Source organism: Odocoileus virginianus, unplaced genomic scaffold, assembly GCF_023699985.2.
Source record: "Odocoileus virginianus isolate 20LAN1187 ecotype Illinois unplaced genomic scaffold, Ovbor_1.2 Unplaced_Scaffold_6, whole genome shotgun sequence".
NCBI classification, from domain to species: Eukaryota; Metazoa; Chordata; class Mammalia; order Artiodactyla; family Cervidae; genus Odocoileus; species Odocoileus virginianus.
In genome coordinates, this window is record NW_027224268.1 from 8,732 (window position 1) to 33,236 (window position 24,505).

A 24,505-nucleotide genomic window follows, 5' to 3' on the forward strand; every position below is an offset into this window, starting at 1 on the left:
CCACGTGCAGTGATTTTGGAGCCCCCCCAAATAAAGTCTGACACTGCTTCCACTGTTTCCCCATCTATTTCCCATGAAGTGATGGGACCAGATGCCATGACTGGAGTGGTTAGCCTTCCCCTTTTCTGGCATCTGCCCAACCCAGGCATCGAACCCATGTCTCCGGCACTGCCCGCGAATTGTTTACCATGTGAGCCACGGGTTTTGTTTTGTTTTTTTTTTTTTTTTTTTTTGTTGTTGTTGTTGTTGTTCCTAGGCCACAGGCATTGCTACTGGAGCTAGAGGTAGTCAGCTTTCATAGTTGCATTATTCATATAGGTTTGTTTTCTTTGTTCATAAAGTTATGGAGGTAGTTCGTGAACCTATGTAGGTAGGTGTGTTTTTCTGTTCTCCCCCTTCCCGCCCCAGCATGTAATGTTTGTAACAATCCATAGAAGGTCTCAGGCTTCCCTGGTAGCTCAGCTGGTAAAAAAAAAAGCCACCTTCCATGCCGGAGACCTGGGTTCGATTCCTGGGTCGCGAAGATCCCCTGGAGAAGAGAACAGCTACACACTCCAGTATTCTGGCCTGGAGAATTCCATGCACTGTATAGTTCATGGGAGTCATTTTAGACTCCCTATGAGAATTGCTGATCAAGGTGTATAGTTAACTTTTCATTTATGTTTTGCCAATTTTTGCTTTTTCTCCAAAGAGAGTGTACCAGTACACACTCAATGGCACTATATCAACATTTCGCTGTTTCACATGCCCAGCAACTCGTTGTTTTCAGGCTTTTAGAATATCTGACCGTCTGGGATGTGTGCAATCCATCATTTAAAGTATTTGCCTATAAGTTCACTGCATGGAGGAGCCATCACTTGTTCAAATCAAATTTCTGGTGTAGGGCGTGTAGACAGTTTCCAATTTTTCTATTTTATACTCAAAGCAGTGGTTGTCAAATTACTTCCTCAAGACAAATTCCAAGAGTGAACACGCTGGACTAAATGTTCCACACATTGAAATTTTTGATCCATATTGCCCACCTGTCACCTGGAAAGATTTTGCAATTTTACGTTCTTATCTACAGTGTTTGCATACCTTACTCCCAAACGCGTTTCAACAGCAGCTTTTAAAAAAAAAAATCTAAGTTTTGTATATACTTAATATTATCTTTTTTGTTGTTTTTTTAATTTATTTTTTAATTGAAGGATGATTGCTTTCAGAATTTAACTTTAAAGGCCAAATGACACAAGGCTCTCAGAAGAGAAAACCTCAGGATTTCTTTTTCCCATCCCAGTTCCCACTTGCCAGAAACAACTATTTTAAATCCTTAGCGGTTTCATCTGTTTGCGTCTATAACTCATAATATGCTTATACTGCTCTTTCCTCGTTTTGTTTTAAACTGTATCAGACAGGCTAGATGCCCACTCTGGTATCAGTTTGTCCTCAACCTTCAGAGGTAGCTTAGAATTCCTGAGCTTTCCAGGGTTCTGAAGCATTAAAATGTCCTTGTCCCCACTTGGCTGCAGTTACCTGCTCTCCTGTTTTGTCAATAAGAGCACATCTCTTCTTCTTATTCCTTTACTGTCATTTAGTGGGGTTTTGTGGAGAGAGTAGAGATAAATGGATATATTTAATCTGCCATATTCAACGTGAAATCCGAAGATACTGTAGATTTTATTATCATTATAATTATTATTATTTAGTCACACTATAGGGTTTGGGAGACCTTATTTCCCCGTTCAGGGATTGAGCCTCTGCCCCTGCAGTGGAGTCCCAACCACTGGACCTTCAGGGAATTTCCGTTACTTAGAAAATTTTTTAAAACTTTGAAAACAGTTAGAGTAGTATCTATGTTAGAAAGGCCTCTCTGAAAATCGGTTAACACTTGGGACAGGGATGGATGTTAAGAAACATGGAATCAGCTGAGCGCCCCTGCTGGAATATCTTGCCCAGAGCAGTCTGACTTTCCCTGGGGCCTCTTTGTTCAGGGCCCAGTGCTTCACAATGGTGGCGGTCCACCAAAGGAGTCGGGGAGTTTCTAAAAATCCTATGCCCAGGACTCCACCCTGGGCCAGGTAAGTTTTTCTGTGTGTGGTGATTGGGCATCAGCAGTTTTAAAGGTCTTAAGTGGTTCTGGAGTGCAGAGTCACTGTTCTCGGCTAAGCAGCTCACTGGTTTAGCCCGTTTATAACAGCATGGCAATATTTGGACCGTAATCCATCCCGTGTTCTTGTTGTGCAGTTACTTTTGTGTGTTGCCTAGATTCTGAATAGTGTCTATTTTCATGCTTTAATTTCATAAGCATGTCTTCTGTTAATCTGAGTAAGGAAGCACACACCATTAACATAGTGTTGTCGTGCCACACTCATTTGGCAGAGGCATAGGATTTAGCTCAGTCCTCACAGCACATTTATACTCTGCGGGAAGTCGCCATGACAGAGTGAAAACTGTCCAGTGATGTGGCCTTTCTACTGTATCTGGATTTTTGCATTGCTGGAGTGCAGTAATGGTGGAGAATATTACGGTCTTAATGACTATGATTGTGATTATAATGTGGATACTTGAGTCGTAGTCACCAAAACCCTCCATTATTATGAATCGATCCAATGTCTATATGGGGTCGCAAGGAGCGGGACACGACTGAGCACACACGGATGCACTATATCAGCCTCCTCCTCCGGCAAAGTGTTATTGAGAACAGGCTTAATTCTTAGAGGGGCTGGTGATTCTTCCTGCCTTGTAGCCTTAGCCTGCAAAAAGTATAGTCACTGCTCATCATGGTTATCAGAAAGGAACAAGATGGGTCAATATATATCATCACGACTGGAGGAGGGGAAAATGCTACAACAGATTTAGAGTAAAGGACTGTGTGGAGGGAATTCCCTGGTGGTTAGGCTCCCGTGCTTTCATTGCCAAGAGAGCGGGTTCAATCCCTGCTGGGGGAACTAAGATCCTACAAGCTGAGTGAAGCCCCCCCCCACCCCCCAAAAAAATGATGGTGCCTGGGTTACAGTGATCTGTTATAATGAAGGACAGGTTACTGAATTTGAGAAGTCTACAGTGAAAGTAAAATGTGTTCTTCAAACTCAAGACTATCTCAGGGCAGTTTCAGTTCTAACAACAGGAGCTGACGGGTCCTCTATACCAGAGGAGAAGTTTTAGTTTTCAGAAGGAACGGCAACATTTAACCTTAAAGAAATCAGGATGCACGGAAATAATGCTATAAAATATTGTAGTTTAACAACTGAAATCATAAATGGCTTTATCTAAACAAATCCCTCAGTGTGAATATCACATAACCAAAGTGACTTGTGAGAAATGCGTAACTGCATGAAATTAAAGCTTCATGAATATATATGTCATGTGCCATGACTTACTAGTTTTCCAAGCGTCTTTGGGGGCACTCTAACATGCATTTTGTAATTTTATTTTCTTCTTACCAACATAGTTCCGTACTTTCATGAACTAATCATTCATTAAAACAGCCTGTTCTCCCAATGAGTTAAACTAATTGATTGTATTAACTATATCAAAATTTCTACCGCATATTTTTTACAACTCAAAAGTAATTTGTTAAAATTCAATGTACCTAATTTCAGGGTTGAAAGATGTGTATCTTTACTTTACTTACAATGGTGGGAAAGTCTACCAGAAAGAGCAACCTACAAAGTAATGCACACTATAGAAGCACATGCAGAGTCCTATTTTTTAATATCTCAAGCAGTCAAGAAGGCAAATAAAAAGTTGCAAGTTGGATGTAAGCTTGTTTTCTTTTGGTAAACTTTAAAAATATTCTGTGAATCCTATTCATAATGTTATTAATTTTTTTTAATGCTCAAAATTGTAAAAAGTATGGAACACTTCTCCCAATTTGTTTGTCATCCCTGCCGCAGGGGCCATGCTAATCTCTGTATCACTCGAGTTTAGTATATGGGCTATTGAAGCTTCTAGCACTGTAACATTATTTTGATTGTGCAAAACCATCTTGGTTATAACGGGGCATCTGAAAGCACAATGAGTACCAACACTTGCTTTATCTCCTAAAAGAAAAGCTTTAAAAATTTTCGGATATGACACATTGAGACTCGTCACTTTGTGTAAGTTAGCACCTCTGCGTATAGGAGATTCTGCCACTGGGACGCGCCCGTGGTGGCAGCGCACAGCCTCCTGAGACTGGCAAGGTCAGCTGAGGGTTTGACTTACTTGCCATCAACTGCTGTCATCGCAAAAGAGACGGATATTGTTCATTCTTGTGTAATACTGACGCCATGCACCTAAAGTAGGCTATAAAGACTTAGTATGGTTCGATGCTCTCTTTACCGTTTAAATGATTTTTGTTATTTAGGTTTATGTGCATAAACATATCATCCGGCCTTCAGGGTGGGCACATCAGGCCTTAGATACCGCCCGAGAACCTCAGAGAAAGCTCGTGAAAAGGTAACGTGGTTCTCAGAGAGCCTTGCCTCTGTGGTTGGTAGAGCGCACACTCTGAAATGTGCTGTGAGAAATATCTGGTTTAGCAGGATTATTCATTGTCCCCCTGGGAACTTGGATCCGCTTAATTGGGGCCTGTGGAAAGGGGAGGGGGCAACGGGTGACAACTGGAGGCACTTACAACTAGAAAGCCAGTGTCAGCTGAGGATGCTACAGGAAGAGTAAAAAGCACCAGAAAGTTCTGTTGCCCTGAGCGCATCAGTGCATTGGTGCAGCGCCGTCAATTCCTGCGTGCTCACTCAGTCATGTCCAACTCTGCCACCCCACGGACTGTAGCCCACCAGCCTCCTCTGTCCATGGGACTCCCCAGGCAAGAATACTGGAGTGGGTTGTTCCTCCTCTCAGCTCGTGAGGTCCATTCTAATCCCTGGGGGTCTTGGTACAACGCAAGACCCTGAGCCAGCAGGTCTGGGAAGGGAGGGGCCTGAGTCCCTGTGTATCTAACCCCTTAATTCTGTTTCCTTTTATGAAACTCCCTTTCGTGAAGCTCATGTATTTTTATGCACAGTATAACTTGTCAGTTGACCCCCCAAGCATATAATAAATACTGAAAAATTTCCCATCAAACAGGTTAAAATTATTTTGCCCTTTAAAAGAACAATACTTCAGGGAATTCCCTGATGACCTAGTGGTTACGATTCTGAGCTTGCCCTGCTGTGGCCCCAAGTTCAATTGCTGGTCAGGGAAGTGAGATCCTGCAAGCCCCACAGTACAGCAAGAAAAAGAAAAGAAGAAAAAAGAATAACACTTCAGTTACCTGTGTAATTTAGAAAAGCAGAACATTTCACCCACTGATGGATCCATAAAACTGTAGCCGAACTGTATTTTTGTGCTGCGTATAGGAGCTCCAGTGGTGCAATTGGTTAATCTACTTATACCCTGTGTATAACATCTTATTTTATCCTTTTATTTTCACAGGTTAACACACAATTAAGCATTAAGACTTTCATGTAAAACTAATAGCAACAACTAACATTTCTATTTTCATTTTACATTTTTAATTTTTTAAGGTTTTATTTATTTATTTATTTATGACTGCACTGGATCTTTGTTGCTGCACAGGTTTTTAAAAAAATTTATTTATTTTAATTGAAGGATAATTACTTTACAATATTGTGATGGTTTTTGCCATACATCAACATGAATGGGCCATAGGTATACATGTGTCCCCCCCTGTCCTGAACTCCCCCTCCTGAACCCCCCTCCCCACTCCATCCCTCTAGGTTGTCCCAGAGCACCTGCTTTGGATGCCCTTCTTCATACATCAAACTCCCACTGGCTATCTATTTTACATATGGTAATGTATATGTTTCAATGCTGTTCTCTCAAATCATTCCACCCTCTCCTCCCACTGAGTCCAAAAGTCTGTTCTTTACTTCTGTGTCTCGTCTGCTGCCCTGTATGTAAGATCCAGGTGGTGCTAGTGGTAAAGAATCTGCCTGCCAAGGCAGGAGACAGAAGAGATACAGCTATGATCCCTGGGTCAGGAAGATCCCCTGGAGGAGGGAATGGCAATCCACTCCAGTATTCTTGCCTGGAGAATCCCATGGACAGAGGAGCCTGGTAAGCTACAGTCCATAGGGTCACAAAGAGTCGGACATGACTGAAGCTACTTAGCGTGTGTGCTCCTTTGCTGCCCTGCACATAGGATCATAGGTACCATCTTTCTAGAGTCCATATATATATGTTAATAAATAGTATTTGTCTTTCTTTCTTACTTCACTCTGTATAATAGGCTGTGAGTCCATCCACCTGATTAGAACTGACTCAAATGCTTCTTTTTATAAATGAGTAATATTCCATTGTGTAGATGTACCACAGCTTCCTTATCCATTCATCTGCCCATGGACATCTAGGTTGCTTTCATGTCCTAGCTATTGTAAACAGTGCTGCAGTGAACAGTGGGGTACACATGTCTTTTTCTGGTTTTCTCAGGGTATATGCCCAGTAGTGGGATTGCTGGGTCATATGGTAGTTTTATTCCTAGTTTTTAAGGAATCTCCATACTGTTCTCCATAGTGGTTGTATCAGTTTGCATTCCCACCAACAGTGGGTTCCCCCTTCTTCACACCCTCTCCAGCATTTATTGTTTGTAGACTTTTCGATGATGGCCATTCTGACTGGTGTGAGGTGATAGCTCATGGTGGTTTTGATTTGCATTTCTCTAATAATGAGCGATGTTGAGCATCTTTTCATGTGTTTGTTAGCCATCTGTATGTCTTTGGAGAAATGTCTGTTTAGGTCTTCTGCCCACTTTTTGATTGGGTTGTTCATTTTTCTGGTATTGAGCTGCATGAACTGCTTGTGTATTTTGGAGATTGTCAGTTGTTTTGTTTGCTATTATTTCCTCCCATTCTGAGGGCTGTCCTCTCACTTGCTTAGTTTCCTTCATTGTGCAAAAAGCTTTCAAGTTCAGCCAGTTCCCATCTGTTCACCTTTGTTTTTATTTCCATTACTCTGGGAGGTGGATCATAGAGGATCTTGCTGTGACTTATGTTGGAGAGTGCCCTGCTTTCTTTAAGTGCGATGAGCGAGGGCTACTCTCTGCTTGCAGTACGCAGGCTTCTCATTGTGGTGGCTCCTCTTGTTGCAGAGCATGTGCTCTAGGACATGGGCTCAGTAGTTGTGGCACAGGGGCTTAGTTGCTCCGCAGCATGTGGGATCTTCCCGGATCAGGGATCGAACCCGTCTCCTGCATCGGCAGGTGGATTCTTTACCACTGAGCCACCACGGAAGCCCCAGGTTTTTAACTTTCTCTGAAACCTTTCCTTTTTTATGTTTATTCAACATTCGTCAATAAGAATTTGAGTGCATATCCTAAGAGCCAACTACTGTCGTATTCTGAGCTGCTTATATCTAGGATTTTTAACTACTTAAAAACATTTAACATTTGTTTCACTACAGTCAACTCTAAATCCTTAAAAATTTTCAACAGGATTGCCCCAAAAGTTGCCAGACACCACCGCTGAGTAATCAGCAATTGCAGACCCACAAGTGGAAGTCTCTTGATGATGGTGTCAGTGGTTTCATCAAATACAACCCAAGTGATTCTAGCTGAGGAAGCCTGGTTTCTTTGTGGGAGCATATCCCAAACTACAAACCTAAACACCTAATTCTCGTTGACTATATCTGCCAGAGGTCTGTAGACTAATTTTTATGGGATCAAGAATATAAATAAGTACATGTTTCTTAGAAGAACTGTGTTAATTCTGCTCCCCTTTATGAAATAAAGGCTTTTTGAAAAACCTGAAAGGTTCAGGAAGGAAACACTATGGAGTGTTCTGGTATTCAGCCATCTATCCTTTTCAAGTAACCACGTTCTGTGAACAGTCCTGCGGTAGTGCAGAATCCAGGGAGGATTGATTAATAAAGTTCCAAAAGCTGTACTCAGGGAACACAATTTTATAAAGACTGACCCTTTAATTAAGAGAAAAAAGCAAAAACATGTATTATATGTGGAGAAGATTTAAACCACATGAGACTTTAAGGTGAAGGGGCTTCTGACAGTCATTGATACTTAAAGGATGAAAGACCCTGGTTTCTACAAAAACTATGATGTGAGATTTAGGAAACCATTATTAAATGTGGCATAGATTTTTTTTAAAAAGGCCCCGAAGAAAAACAAATTTTTACACAGTATTTCTCAGTGTCAAACTGTGAGACGCTTACTCATTATAATCAACATAATTATTTTATCTTTTGGCTTCCAGATGGAATTTTAGAAAATATCTGCAAGAAAATAGTTCAGAAAGTGCTTCCTCTCAAGTTCTTGGTACAATTTGGTCATTTTGATAGTTATTAATCCATTAAGTACTTTAACATATATGTATCAACAAAAATGCAAGAAGTACAAATGTTTAGAAAACCACAATTGAAAAATAAATTATATTTTTGACCTCACAGAAAATTGTACTCTAAGATTTTATGTTTCTGAAACATGTCTGTACTGACTACCAGAAAGATGTCTGTACTGACTATAAGAACATCTCTAACTAGATTTATATTAAAGGAACATTACCTAAAACATCCTTTTTTGATTAGAATAAATGTCCTGTGTCCTGTTTTTTTAAGTAGAAGAGGCAAGTTTCAGCTTGAAAAAAGAATAATTTTGAATTTAATAAAGTTATATTCCTTTGTGCCTTCCGATTAAGTGAGTCTCAACATCTAGAATTTAATGTCAGTTATAGAATGTTAAGGTTTATTCTTTTATTTCGGGAGACAGACAGTTAATTTTCCTCCTTCAGCATTTCCTCTATTTCCTTATCCCAGTTTTCATCTCGCTTCTCTGATTCTGCCACCACTTCATATTCCTGAAGTTCCTGTTGTAGTTCCTTCTCCCAATCTACAGAATCCTCTAAAAGAAACAAATGAGAAGAAAAAGATTCTGAATTCATCATGGTGGTCTAAACAATGCAGTCCACTATAATTACCTGTGTTACGTCCTAACCACAGAAATATTTACTGTCTCAGGCTTTGTTCAGCACTGTGTATGCTAAGAAACTGAACAGATTTTAACTGTTACTGAAGAGAAATATGATAAGAAAGATACATTTATTAAATGCAGAAGGAAAGGTATCAGATGTTGTCAGTAAATTTTGAGTGTTATTTTCCTTTACCTAGGCCTCTGATTTTCCTTCTATTTAAATAGATAATTGATAATTAATATTGGCAGCAAAAACAGCTAATGTTTCTAGAGCACTCACTCAGCCAGGCGAGGGCTAAGCGCTCTCTGAATATCATTCTTTAACCTTAGAACAGTCCATGGACTAGGGAGACAGTTATATACATTTGACAGATGGGGAAATGGAGGTTTATAGGTTAAGTGACTTGTCCAAGATCACAGAGCGTGACAGTGACAGACATATGGATGGAACCTGATGTGCAGGTGGTTCACCTCTGGGAGGCCAGCTTTATCACCAGTGCTTTCTGCACAATGGTGGGAACAGCTGTCTTCCTTGATGGTAAGTCTCTGAAAGCTTCATGAATGATGAAGCCTTTGTTTGTCATCCAACAGGAAGCCAGCAATCTGTGCTGATGTGGCAAAGAAAGCAGCCCCATCATTTGCACTTTTTTCCTACATTACTTTAAGTTAATTTGGTTTTTAAAAGGCAGCCTGCTCCTTCCCAGAAGTGATGTGCTCGTGGCACACAGCAGCTGGAAAGAGTCTTAAACCTACAGTATAAATTCCAGCAGGATGCAGCTTTGAAAGCAGAAGGCCAGAGGGCAGCATCTCCAGGGGAAGGGGTGGCTTTGGTGCCCACTCCTGGCCACATATCCTTGGCGCTGAGATGCCTCAGAAGAGTCACTTAGCCTCTGTGGTCTCCTTTCTATGCTTCTGTGCTTAGGGCAGAGGAATGGGAAGTCTGGTCATGTGTGCCAGAATCCACCTTCTAGTGCGGAACACAGAGCAGTTTTGATGCAAAAGTTACAACCTAGTTTTGTATATCTGCTCCAAAATAACAAAATTTTCTAAGGTCAACTTCAGCACTGGGGATGAGAACAGTGATGTCGTTGGCTCTGTACCTTCCAGTGCGACTGTCCCCTCCTCTTTTTTGTCCAGCACCAGCTGCTCCATTTCCTTCCTCAGGTCCTCCTGATCCAAGTTACAGGAATCGAAGGCATCACTGACAAACTCAGAAACACATGGGCTGGTAGAAATCTCCTCTTCATCCTGAAAGGCAATACATGAGCCCTGGAAATGGTTTTTGAAACGACACACAGAGATTAGAGCTCGTGTTTACGGTCATCTAATGACTTACTGCAGCCTCACTTTCATTCCCCTCCCCAGATGGTTGCTGTGCTCTAACTCCTAACCTGCACCCTGGCTCGCTGACCACAGGAGTGACCACCTGAGTCTCTCCACTCACTCACAGTTTGGATCACTCCAGTCATTCTGTCTAGTTCTGGAGGATCGCCTCAGGTCTCAGCTGTAGGTCTTTAACCCTTTAAGTACCGGATCCCTCTTCTTCAGAACAGATAAGACCCGTATGCATAAGCAGTTTTGAAATGGTATCTGAGCTAGCTGACAGTTACTTCATTTCCAGACATCAACTACTAGGTAAAATGTAAGACTGTATTACCTCTTGAGTTTTAAGCTGAGATTTGATTACGACAGGTGGTGTTTTGGGCCGTACTGCCTCTAAGAAGTGAGAAGAAGAGAGTCAAGAATTGCTTGATTTAATTCTGAATACATATGATGATAACAACTAAATTATTCATGAGCACATGATGATACTAAGTAATTTTCAGAAATGAGTTTTTAATGTTATGCTTTCTGTTTTTCTGTAATTATCATAGGAACTACCCAGATGAAACCATCTCAACCTCTTTCTTTTGGGGATATGTTTAGTATATATCATCATATTCTAATACCCCTTATGTAAGGTTTCCAGTAGGAAACGAGTTTTGATTATTAGCAAAATGCATTGAAGAATAATTCTGCTCTTTCTTTTAAGATAAAGAGAATTAAGTTAAGTTTTCCTTTTGTCCCAAATGCTAGAAAGCACAAAGTATCAATAAAACGTAACGCTCAGTCATAGCGGCTCTCCTGTTAAGCCCATTTTGATACACAAGCAGTTTTGGGTAAAATGGCATTTTCCAATAAAATTAATAAATAAATACTAAAGTATGAGAGACAACTGGGATTCATATTAACATCTGCATGCAAAGTGCTAAATGTTCTTGTGAGAGCAACTTCATTACATTTCCTGACCCTAAATGTAGTTGTCAGGTGCCCTCCTAGTGGTCCATACAACTGGTGCCTTAGGATGCACTGTTTTATATAATCATTTAAAATTCCATGTATGGATAAGTCTCCAGTTGTAACAGGTACCTATACAAAAAAAGCAAGTGTTCATTAAACATTAAAAATATGACACAAGATACATATCTTATTTTAATAATTATTACAGGTATTAAGTCAGGGGCCCCCAACCTCTGGCCCATGGACTGGTACCTTCTGTCAGATCAGCAGCAGCATCAGATTAGAAATAAAGTGCACAATAAATGTAATGTTCTTGAATCATCCTGAAACCATCACCCCCTCCTGGTCCTGTGGAAAAACTGTCTTCCATGAAACCAGTCCCTGGTGCTAAAAAGGTTGGGGACCACTGTATGAAATCATTGCTGATATTATAAACCACTTTCCCCAACAACCAGGGTAAAACTGCCACAATAAGGAAGAGTCACATGTGTCACTGACTGAGGTCTGGCTCCAGGCTGGCTGGCTGAGCTCAGCTCTACAGACCAGAGAACTGGGGAAATGAGCAGGCTGAGTGGAAGACTGAGAACCAAAGGAAAGTGGGGAGCTGAGTCAGCAGAGAACAGAAAGCATGAAAAGGGCAAGGAGAGAGATGGGAAGATGACTGGTGATGGAGGGAGAAATACAAAGGAAGAAATAAAAAACCTGAAGAATGAGAAAAGCAAAGGAAACGAAAACGGAGGGAAGACGGTGGGCAGGGTCAGGGAGAAGGCAACAAGAGAAGAATGAATATCTTCTCTGGAAGGAAAAGGACTTTCCCTAAGATGATGATGACATTTCTGGTATGTGCACAATGACAGGCTCATGAGAATCTCACAGTATTTGTGAAGGAACGTTTGTGACATTTGCCCTGCAGAGTGAAGTCTTCTTGAATATACCTGTCAGCGGCAACTCATTCTGTCTGCCGTGGTTCTTCTCCTCCTTCCCAGCAGCTTGCTGCTGGGCTGCCAGGGCTGTGAGCTGGGCCGACTGCTTAATTAGGGAGACGCGGTAGAAGTAGTTCCTCCAAAACACGTCTTCCTTCACACTTTCAAAGACAAACAACAATGCACTTGAGAATGCATGCATACATGTGTGCAGGGCTTATCTGTTGCAGTGGAGATTGGAATAGGTGGTTTTTACAGACAAGTTTCGAATCGGAATGGGGCTCAAAGGAAATTCTCACTTGCTTTTGAATTGAAAGCTGAGTAATAGGATAAGAAGAAAACTATTTTCTCCACAGCAGTAAAGTTTATAATGCACCAATGAATCCTCAGTGTTTCTTGGTGTTTCAAATATACTGACACTGCCCTCAGCAGAGGGAAGTGGGGGACTGCTGTCAAAGCACCATGAGCAGCCTGGGAGACTGGAAGTAGAGCCAGGTCCCCCCCAATTATGTTTCCCAAAGGATTAAATGCTTTCAAGCAGTGAGAATAAAGGATTGTGGGTGTTGTTCCTTATGCGAGGACATATTTGGCAGCTTGCATATAACTAGCAATCAGTAACAGTAATGAAGTGGCAGATGACTGATAAAAAGACTGACATGCAGTTCAACCTGAGAACTCTTCAGTGGTTCTCAAACTTGGCTGCACACTCGTCACCTGGGGTGAGGTGTCGGCACCCAAGAAGGGTAAGGTGAGTATCCATCCACATGGCGGTGGCCTGGAATGGTGAGTGACAGCCTGAGCAGGGACAGGAGGGTGTCTAAGCTGGGGAGGTGGTGGTGGTGATAAAGGACGATTGCTCACTCGCAAGGGGATTGACTGCTTAAATAAAAATACTAAGGATAGTGGAAACTGGGTTTCTCACCATCAGAAAAGGGAGTTACAATCATGGAAAGGGAAAACTCTAGAATGATCCTTGCTGTGAAGTATCACTGTGACCATATGGTTTTTATTTGATAGAGATGCAAACAAGTGCATCTGTGTGTATATGAGCACAATAGCTCTTCCACTGAGTGGGCCAATGAGTAGTGAGACCCCAATAACAAAGAGCATGCCTAATGCGCACCACTTTCCACTAAAAGGAACCAGAACCCCTGGGATAAACAGCCAATTCCAGGCTCATAGCAGGGGAAGTACAAGGCGAGCCTGGAGGACTATCTCATGCTAGAAAGGAAGGACTCAATGAATGAACGGGATGAGTTAAAAAGACATAGAAGCCAGCTTGAATGGGCTTCCACTGGCAAATAGGTGATGATTTGAGCATCAAAACAAATAATGATAGCAATGGATTATAACCATTGCATAAAACAGGACCTTGAGTCCATACAGATATACATACATATATTAATACATGGAAAATTTGAGGAGAAATGACGTATTTACAGTTTCAAAGTGCCTCCCCAGAAAATAGTTATTAATTTCAAAGAGGAAAGGAGTAACTTTATAGTCAAGAAGGCTGGCAGACACCACCTTCATCAAGTGGCAGAGACCAAGAGTCGCAGTCCCTGCACTCAGGGACGCTGGCGCGGCTGAGAACAGGGGCTCCTGGCTGTACTGAAGCCACGGGGCTCAGGCTCAACTCGCTGTTCCGTCTACAGCCAGCCCGGGCTGAGGAGTCTGCTTACGGCTACCGAGCTGCCCCGCCTCAACGGCCCAGAGGAGTACATAGCCCCAAAGAACGGGTAAGAGAAGCCACCAGCATGAACCACAGAACCCAAAGTCAAGATGCAGAGAAGGCAGAGTGAGAAGGGTATCTTAAGAAAGCCAGACTTCATGTCCTCAGAGAACAGGAAGATAACCCCACCACACTAGGAGAGAGAGGCATTAAACAGGAACACTCACCGAACACCAAAGACCACTGACTTTAAAAATGGGGCAGATTCAAAAGAAGGTAGAAAAGGTGAGGAAGAACTCACGGTGGCTGAGGAGAAGGGAGGGGGCCTCTGTTGATCACCACGTCACAGAAGACATGATACATGTGCTGGAGCTTAAGGGACAAGCAGGGATTTGTGGAGGGGAGAAGCCTTGGATGGGAAGGAGAAAGAGACCACTGCCACAGACAGGAGCCCGAGTAGAGAAAAGGCAGCGCCATGTTCTGATGCACCTTGGGGATCTTAGTTTTATTCAGGAGGGTGCAGGTGCATATGCTTTTTTCATAGGAAAATTCTTTCCACCATCTAACTGGGGATAAAAGAGCACATCTCATTTGTACTCCAAAATTCCCCAAAAGTTCACCCTGAGTTTTGATTCTATGGCACTGTGTGTGGGGGGAGGTGGGGAGGTGGGTACTGCTGAAGAGCCGTAGAGCCCGTTTCCATGAAGAATGTCTGAGAACATCCTGGCTCCCAGCCCATGTCTCTTTCCCATCAGGCTCGAGAACCCAATGCTTACAGTTTAGGAACAAGGTCAAATCTCATCCTGCTCAGCAGCTCGTCCTCTTGGAGCATGACCAGTGCGACGGGGTACATCTGATCAAAGTCAAAGTTAAACTGCACCCCGGCTGGAGGGTCACGAAGGAAGTTCCTCTTGTCCTTGGATAAAAAGAGGAAAAACACAGGGGAAACCATAGACTGCAATGAATAGGTAACAACGCATCAATGATATGACACATTAAATTCCCTAAATGCTTCAGCCACCAAGTGCAATGAGCTGTCATTAACTTGTCTGCCTTAGAGAGAGTGGAGAATGATCAATCTTTTCATATATTCTTTAATAGTTTCAACTGGAGAGAGCGTCATGAGAGGTCAGGAGATTCAACCATGTAACTTGTTGAAACTATATAATTTGAAACCATAGAAAAAGACTTCTGTTTTAGTATGTGAAAACTAGTATAAAAGAACCCAAAGTTGGAGTCAGCTAACCATGATGGTCTTATCATAAAAGTAAAACCCAAGTCATTTCTCAAGTGTGCACAAACCACACTTTAGTCCCAGACCTTCTGATGGAACGTACGTGCCTACGCTCTGCCTGAAATCTCTGGGACGCTCTGAAGGTCAGTCCCTGCACTGAGGGCATGAGAATTCAATGGTGACTGAGACAGACAGTGCAGCTTCTCCACAGAGTGCCAGGCAAGGAAAGGCTTGTCCTTGGGTCACTTGGGGAACCTTGGCTGATAGGGCCAGGGCCCCCACCCAACACTCCAAGTCTCCCCCTTCTGGGGAGAAGCAAGCAGATGTGTGATGTCAGGATTTACTAATGGGAAGAAAAAAAATCTTAAATGCCCTGGGGCAGTGGAAGGGAGGGAAAGCCCCGCTCTACATTTGTTTTCTAGACCAAGGTTCCATTTACAACTTTAGTTAAAAAAAAAGCAGGTTAAAAATAAAGCTTGAAAATCACTGATACAGTGAAAGCCTTATGCTGGGTGCTGAGGACAGAGCTCAAAGCCAGCCTCTGCTGAGAGTTCATAGCCCAGTACAGACAAAGATAAGGAGTGAGGGTCCCATTTGAGAGTATCGGTCTCCATACCTGCGCAGTGGTGCTAAAAGCCCCTACCTACCTCACAGACATACCAGGAGGCTCAAGAGATAATGTGTGAGAAAGTACTTCCTGAAACTGTCAGGTGCTACATGATTCTTAGGTGGTAACACTCTAATATTTTGGGGGCAGCATATGGAGATTTATTTCTTTCAATTTCAGTTTCAGAGAAATATATACAGTAGTTAAAGAGCAAATTTAGAATATGATCATTTCATTCGGAAGAATCAGAATACTATCTAGAAACTTCGTAATAGCACATCTCAAAAGACTGTCTTAAAAAAAAAGATTGTCTTAATAACAAAAAGAAATCCTTTTAAGGCTGAAAGAATTATTTTGTGAAAGACTAGAAAAGCAAACTTAAAGACATTGAAAAAAATAGTGAAAGTTGATGTGTACATTCCTAACATCTCAAAATATTTTTAAAATTGTATAGAAGAAAAACATTCTGCTAAGGATGAAGTCATGATAGGAAGAAAGTATTTCAGTACACGGTATCACGAGATACTTACAGCTGACAGGGCCAAGATTTGTTGTTGAATTGTTTCTTCATCATTACTATCAACCCATGGTGGCACTGCTACTTCTAAAAGGTTTTTAATGGCAAAGAAGTAAAAACAGGTTACAAGGGTTACACTGCGACACCAGAAACTAACACAACATTGTAAAGCAACTATACTACAATTACAAAGGGGGGGCAGCGGGGAGAGAGTTACACTGCCATTTGTGGCTTGAAAGAATGAGAAAGTTTCCACATAACCATTTTAGCAATTTACTAATAAGTTCCAAACACGAACACTCATTGTAATCCTCAGAGTTAATGTTATGAATCTTATGCACGTATGCATTTGGTAACAAACGGACTTGCATCATACAATGGAAAAGTTGAACAATGCCTTGACTAGGTGACCAAAATCAACATCACCCAGGAGAGATGGCCACTGTAGGCCTCCAGATGTGATCTCCTGAGAAGGATTCATCATGTAGGTAGTCTTCTGGCCAAGCATGCATAATCTGAATCTGATCATGAGGAAGTATCAGACCAAGCCCAGATGAGGAATGGTCTATTTTAAAAGAAGAAGCACAACAAAAAGTGCAGGACTGTATCCAAGACTGGATGCTGAACTGAGGGGGAAAAATGTATAAAGGATGTTACTGGGTCAAGTGACAAAATTAGACTATGAATATTATGTCAGTGTTAAATTTCCTAAAACTGGTAACTGTACCATTGGTGATTATATAAGAGAATATCCCTATTTCTTAGGAAATGCATACTGAATGAAACGGAAAAAAAAAAAGTGAACCTGCCTCCAAACCTTTCACTCCCAATCCGTCCACAGTTCCCATCTCAGAGGCACCAACTAGCTCCTGTACCAAGTTCCTGAGCCAGGGTCAACTTTACTGCTTCCCACAAATCACCAGGTTACACTGCCCTGTCCAGTAGTTGACTTGTCCCAAAGAGCCGCTTCCCAGTTTTGGGTACCTAGGGGCAACAATGCCTGACGGGAACTCAGCACAGGACTAATTAGTTGTTTTGGAATTTGTGGTACTGCTCAAACCAACTGAAGTATTTTACACTACTTTTGCCAAATTCAAAGATATGAGGTCAGTTTTGTGTTTGAAAACCACCGAACAGTAAAAGCAGGCATTTTGAGATCTTGCAACTGCAAACATTTAAACAAACATTTGTCAGTAAAGAAATGTGTTGAGTAAGTTCTCCAACACCCTGTGATTTTTCACAGCCCTCTGTCACTTCCCTGGAAAGCCCTTCCTTTTTTTCAGGAAGGGAGCCAACATTTGCTAAGTGCCCGCTAGGTATACATCAGAGACTCTGCTGGACATGTGAGAAAGTAAAAAAGAAAAGCCCACTCTCTCTCCTTCAGAGCCAGCTCCCCAGAAGGGCTACCTCACCCACATCCTAGCCACGGGGAGAGATTTCCTTCAAGTCCTGAAGGTTTGTCTCCATTGATCCTTATGCTACCTGAAAGATGGGGGCCTAACTTGGACATTTTTGTAATCTCATAGCCTTAGTGGGATGTCAAGCACATAACCAGTGTTCAGTAAAATTTGGTAGCAAGTAAGTCACGTATAAACCTATACCATACCTGACTTTTTTGTATTCTGCTCCTCAACAAATTTTTTCTGTTCCTTATGAAAATCTCCTATAATTGTCTGTTAAAAAATACATAGAGTTAAATTACTTTTAAAAGCTTATTAGATAAGAAACACACTCGAGATTTGTGAAGTTCATTTGGGACATCTCATTCATTTTCTTCAAATAATGAGACAAAAAAGTGGTATGTCTTCCCTTCCCCAATAAGAGGGAATCTTCAACATTTCTGAACTCTAAGTGTTCAACTGCCTTTATGATAGACGATCTTTTCAAATGCAAAAATAAAAGGAGTTAAAGACAGAATTTTTATGTTATTCTATAAAACAATAAAAGACAAGTCAAATCTCATTCTAACAAATAGTACACACAATGAAAATATCTAAATAACAAGCTGTCTTAAGTTTGATTGATGACCTCCTTAGTTCAAACAGTTACCAACAGAAATGACATTCCCTAGGCCTGTATCCTACCACTGCAAAAAATGAAAAAATTCACTCCCTAGAGTCTTAAAAGGGTTGTTCCTATTGGTCCAGGACTTTTAAAAAGATTCAACTGAATGAACTCAAATGATTCAAAGGCATAAATGTATTCTGAAATGGTTATGGTTGAAAATTAAACTCACAATATGAAAAGCTTAGTATTACCCAAAAGCATCAATGTATTTTAGAATATATTAAAATAAAAACAAAGGTTATTCAAATCAGGTAACTTATAGTTACTTATTATACAAAAAGGAGAGGGGAGAGAGAAAAAAACAAGAATCTGAACATTTTTATCAGAATATGATACCCTATTTGGATTAATAAAGTTAATAAAAAGGGATGATTACATTAGCTGCTAATGAATTTCATAAACTTATATTTCCAAAAGATATTTAAGTATACCTTATCAATGATGTCATCTATCTTTCCTTCTTCTACTGATTTCTTTATTGTTTGTGCTGTTTCAGCAACTGATTCAGTTATTTTTTTTGTAGCAGCGGTTGCAAAGTTAAACAGATAGTCTGTAAAGAATAAAAAAAAGTCTATGCTCCATTCAAGTATGATGGCTATTATATTTGTAAATTTCTCCCTAAATAGTGCTTGTAAGACTAAAACCACAGGACACATTTCTTGTTAATTAGGACTTAAAACTTAAGGAGTGAGAAGCACCAATAGTACGCCACTTTCTCAGCGGACAGGCCGTCCACACTGGGCCTTTAGTTCACTGCTCTCAAAGACTGTTAGCATGCTCCTCGGTTCACCCCAGTAGCTGTTTCAAAATTATCTTGCCCTTCTCCAGCCTCTAGTTCTAATTTATCTCAGCAAGTAATCTCCTCTCCTACTTTACAATAAGATCAAGGCTCCTTCTTACTTTCTTTCCTTTCTAGACCTTAAGTATCCCATCTTAATTTTCTCCTTTCCTCTTATTCAAAAAAAGAAGAAAAAAGCCCCTCCTCTCCTAGATTAACTCATCCCATGATAAATCTGGGGGAGTTTTTAATAAATAGAAATCTTAGCAAGCCCTAATGTAAATATTCTTCATTAATATAATGAGCAAATATGTGGAATGAAATTCAAATTGGAACATACAAACTTCACAAGACAAAACGAAAACACAAAATTAACTTTTCTAAAGCCCTGAAAACACATTTGTTATCAGGGCTCTTTTTGCACTACGATGTAAAGGTGTACTTGTAGATAAATAACATTTTGAAGTTCACATTCTACAGAATTTGGGCCACAGGAAGCGACCTCAGGAAGGTCATGGTGGAGGATGCTCCCAGGCAACTGGCTTTCAAATTTCATCTCACAGAAAATGCTCCAAAATCTAGGGCGGTCTTCCTCTGTGACACACACCTGCTGAGAGGGCAGGAGGGCTGACTCACACCACCAGCAGGGAGGAGACCCTGGTAAGAACACCCCAGGGAGCTCAGCACACCTGATTAAATCCTCACTCTGTGGCTGGTACCATGGAAAATCAAGTGACATCTCGCCCACTTACCGCCTCCTTTACCACTCAACAGTCTCCCTTCCCCACTGTGTCTGGAGGTGTTCATCTGTTCTTGGTAGTCACATCCACTGTGACTATACCTCAGGACACTCCTTGCCCCTGTCTCTTTCTCTCTCACCATTCTCCCCCTTCACATGACCACAAGAAATTCTTCAGGATCGCCAAGGAAGCCCCAAATACGTCATTTCTTGGTTTGAAACACTTTTATTGGTCACCCTCTCTTTACCCAGCTAACGCTACACATCCTGTGAACCTCCACTTACACATCACTTCTCAGCAAATGGACGCCGGCTCCTTGGCCAGCATAGGTGTCCCCAAGAGGTGTTCCCTCACTACCTGTGGTGCCAGATCAACAATATCCATGACACTATATCCATTACGTGGTGAATGTGTCCTCTCAGCTAGACTCAAGACCCATCCTAAGCCCCACTGGGGCAGGGACCGAGGCTGGCTGACTCAGTGTATCCCCAGAAAGTGACCAGTAAGTACTTGCTGAGTGCATGAATGGGGAGTGACTAAATGCTGAGCTTTAGGGAGATCCCTGATTTCCTTGGCTATGACTAGCTTATTTACCCATAGTAGTATGATAAAATGAGAATACAGCCACATTACTTTGTAAAAATATTCTCTGCAGATATACAAATCCAAACTTCTAAAAGAGCAGGGTTCCCTCTAAGATTTTCTCAGGAATACCTTTTGAATTATTGATAGACTTGTCATTTTGGGCTTTTTTTTATCTTTGTTCCCTGACCAGGGATCAAACCCATACCCCTTGCATTAGAAATGCAGAGTCTTAACCACTGGACTGCCAGGGAAGTTCCGAGAATGCACAGTTCTTGCCCTCAAAGGATGTCCATTGATAAACAAATAAACCAACAAAGAAAGATTGAAAGACAACAAGAGGAGCGAGATTATTCATTAAACAGAGGCTCTCCAAAAGGGAGGGATATCTCCCAAGAGTTAATTACTGAGAGGCCTGGATTCCTAAGTCAGAAGGAGGGGGCAGTGGGAGACAGGGCAAGAGATTCTCAGGAGAGATGCTCATAAAGACGAGAAGTCTGGAATTGTGCAGAGACTGGCTGACACCAAGTTAAAGACAGAAAAATTGAGATGCAGATAAGAGTTAACAGGAAGTAACAGGAGTACAAAGTCCACTTCAGGGACTTAGGAGGAGGGGATCTGAACTGAAGCAGCGACCAAAGAAAAGACAGTCTAAGTAAAATGTCTGCAAGTGAATAGACATAGCAACTTTCTGGAAGGAGGGGGCAGATCGCTAATATCTTATCTTCATTTTCATCATGTCACAAGCATCCCAGGAAGAGTAGGTATAATTAGCCTAGTTTACAGATAGGAAAGCTGAGGCACAGAGGATAAATGATTTGTCCATGAAGATGGGGAAGACCTTGTTGCCTAGCCAATAGCCTATCCTCTTCCTCCTTGCCAAAGAAACTAAAATTTCAGTGGGTGCTCATGAAACCTGGGGGTGGTCTTTGTCCTCTCTGTCAAAAGCCTGTTTGTTGGACTTACTATGATTTGCAAATGACATCACAATAAAGGTAGTAAGAAGTACAAGGAACACAAACACAGGCTACCTGCCTCTAAATGGCAAGCTGGTGCCCCAAAGAAACTAATCTACTCAGTGGGAATCAGGCACAGAGATGTTTAAAGTTTTCAAAACAAAGATGGTTTTTTTTTTTAAAGAATATACCTCTTAGGATCACTATGTAAAATAAAAAATATTTGATTGTCTCTCATCTTTTTGAGGGGTTTTGTACAAACTAGGACCTTTACATCTTTTTAAAATCAAATGACTTCCTTGGTGGTCCAGTGGTTAAGATCCCTGCTGTGGTCTATCCTAGGTCAGGGAAGTAAGATCCCACAATGCCGCGTGGCTTGGCCAAAAAATAAACAAACAAACAAACTTCAGAGCCAAATGAGCTCTAATTTATTTGGAAACTTTGCATTCACAATGTGTGTGTGGGCAGGGAAGTCCTTCATCTAACCTTAGCCTCCTAAACCTAAAGAAAGTCTGGTGAGGAAAGAAAAAGATGGCAGTATTTGGTTTCAAAGTTTTCATATTGAAAACATACTTACTAAAAATATTTGGAAGTCTTTATTACTAAATATAAACATGAAGCTTCAATAAAGCCCTGAGTTTTAAGAAGTCACTTTTGATACTCTTCTGAAGATAAAGGAAAATGCTTTTCTATGTTCTGTGAAATCAAGGAAACAAACATACACAGCCTTTCCTAACGTGGTCCCACTTTTATTTATCCCAGCTACCTAACATAGCTGAGAGGCAAATTGCTCTAGTCAAATTCATCTTCTTACATCTCTCAAATATTCCAAGCTCATTTCTTCCCCAATCTTCCACAGAGGAAATAGTTGTTCCCTCTTCAGTGATTTCATTGCACAGCACTTAGTTTTATTTTTCTTGTACACTGTTTAGAGGCTTGGGGCTGAGATTGTGTACAGCCACAATGTGAGATGATGCCTGTTCTCCCTGCCTCTCCACCCCACAGTAAACTTTTTTAACGTTAGAGCCTTTCCTATTCAAATATGTGTTTCTCCACTCTCTGGCTCCAGCCTGCCCTATGCTCTTGCCTTTCAGTATCTTGAACTAAATCCTTTAAAACTGTTTGCTAAATTTCATATCTCTCACTTGTAGTGTTGTCTGCTTTAGGGCCACCTTCTCAAAGACGGTTTGATTATTTAAGCCTGACAAGGTCTTTCCAGGAGCAGAATTACTACAGCTTGTGTTTATTTTGCATGTTTATTACTTATACCCTCCTCCTGAATTAAGACTGTAAGCTGGGAGAGAGCATGGGTTTTGAAATTGACAGCCCCAGATTCAAATTTCACTTCTACCATTTACATATCAGCCTAACTTTGGGTCACTAACTCGGAGCTTGTTCTCCCAACTCACTGGGATGTTAACAGATGAGGCATCCGTTCACAAAGCATCTAGTGCTGACACTTGGAATACAGACAATAGTTGGCAATTAATTACTTTCCCGCCTTAAGGAAAAAGGTTCAGCTGCACCTAAAAGGACAGAGCCTACTTGTCACAGGCCTTTAGCAACTCTTCCTCAATTTAACTGGGACGACACATTCTGATTTAAGGGCAAAAAGCTCCTCAACGTCCCCTGTCCTCTATGGCTGGGAGGCCGTGGAAGTGAAAGTTGGCGAGTTTAATAAAAAAGATTCCCCGTCAAACCTAAAGATGTCGGGCCCCATTGCTTTATTGCGCCTCCGCTCTCAGTGTTGACACACTGCAGAGTGACATGTCACTAGCCACTAGGGACTTCAGGCACAGGGTTTGACTATTAGATGAGGCTTCGGTCTTGCCAAGATCCTCACCAACCTCTCCGGTCCTGTGAGGACCGACCGATCGACAGAGACACCTTCCTCTCCCCACCCCACACTCCGGATCATTGGTGGTCCACACCCAGGGGCGGCAGGAGGGATGCGGGAGCTCCCGAAACCCTGCGGTCCCGGGGGAGACTCACTGCCTAGGCCCTTGGCCTGATGAAGGAGCTCCTGGTTCGTAGCTAACTGTGGCTCCCCCTCCGCTGACTCCGCCACCGCCTCGGAGCGCTGATCGGGTGGAGAGTGTCCCATGGGCTGTCCGTCTCCCTGGGACTGCCGGCCACCCGTCGCCGGCTGCTCCAATCCAAACCAGCTGCTCAAACCGCGGAACATCCCGTCAGCGGGGCCGCCACCGCGGTCCGGGTCACCGGAGACCCTTGAGGGTGCCGCCTACTCTCAATTCCACAAGAAATATCTCCCAGGAAGATAGCAGGAAGGGCGACACGGAGCCGCGGCTCCGTGCGTCGCCCCGCCTCCACGGCAACTCCGCCACCGGCCGCGCTGGCGTCACTTCCGGACAAAGGCCCCGCCCTCCCCTTATTTCGTAACTCGATTACGCGCGTGGAAACCGGACGAAGGGTTTTCCCCACGTCTCCCAACCCCGCCCCTTTTCCTCCGCCCCCGGAATTTTGTAGTTTCCTGATGTAGGGTAGTAAACAGCGTCTTTGTCACTCAGAGCAGCTTTGCTGGTGACTTAGCCTCGCCTTTTCAGATTCAGTTGGGCTGGCCCCTTGAAAATGGATGTTTTTAAGCTCTTCCTGAGTGAGTGAGTGAAAGCCGCATAGTCGTGTCTAACTGTTCAAGACCCCATGGACTGTATAGTCCATGGAATTCTCCAGGCCAGAATACTGAAATGGGTAACGGTTCCTTTCTCTCAGGGGATCAAACCCAGGTCTCCCGCTTTGCAGGCGGATTCTTTACCAGCCTAGCCACAAGGGGAGCCCAAGAGTACTGGAGTGGATCTTTCCGACTCAGGAATCGAACTTGGGTATCATTCATTACAGGCGAATTCTACCAACTGAAATATCAGGGAAGCCCTAAGCTCTTCCTGAGTCCCCATCAAACCTAGCTCAAGATGGAGGAAACTATTGTAGGACACATCAGGATATAAGGAGCAGAATCTAGGCTGTGAGAAACTACAGGCAGACGACCTCGTTTTTTCAAATAAATTGTAAGGAAAAGGGAAAGGGGACTCTATAGATTAAGAATGGCTTAAGAGAGGACCCATGGCAACTTGTGGATTTTATTTAGATCCTCAAACACAATGGGGAAAACTTTTTGACGTAAGAATTGAATATGTGGGCACTGTTCATGAGATTAAGAAACTTAAGTTCAAAAAATTCTTATTGTGGTTGTTCTTTTAGTCACTAAGTTGTGTCCAACTCTTTTGCAACCCCA

At 42.1% G+C, this 24,505-nt stretch overlaps 1 protein-coding gene and 1 non-coding gene across 3 annotated transcripts; both read right to left on the minus strand.

Moving 5' to 3' along the window:
- Positions 1-3,828: 3,828 nt before the first annotated feature.
- LOC139033440 (U6 spliceosomal RNA) lies at positions 3,829-3,936 on the minus strand. The gene has a single exon (XR_011486019.1). It is a non-coding gene; the product is annotated as a U6 spliceosomal RNA (small nuclear RNA).
- A 4,710-nt stretch (positions 3,937-8,646) lies between these two features.
- On the minus strand, positions 8,647-23,600 carry SYAP1 (synapse associated protein 1). 2 transcript variants are annotated; one of them, XM_020886775.2, is made up of 9 exons: positions 23,248-23,600; positions 18,631-18,749; positions 17,739-17,805; positions 16,146-16,219; positions 14,551-14,690; positions 12,115-12,263; positions 10,557-10,615; positions 10,000-10,168; positions 8,647-8,830 (listed from the first exon to the last, which is right to left on the minus strand). In XM_020886775.2, the coding sequence occupies exons 1-9, from the start codon at positions 23,438-23,440 to the stop codon at positions 8,703-8,705; spliced, it is 1,098 nt and encodes a 365-aa protein (XP_020742434.1). In that variant the 5' UTR covers positions 23,441-23,600; the 3' UTR covers positions 8,647-8,702. The 2 variants fall into 2 exon arrangements, with proteins under 2 accessions (XP_020742434.1, XP_020742435.1); XM_020886776.2 differs by having other exon boundaries at positions 10,000-10,147; positions 23,248-23,599.
- Between the last annotated feature and the right edge of the window lie 905 nt (positions 23,601-24,505).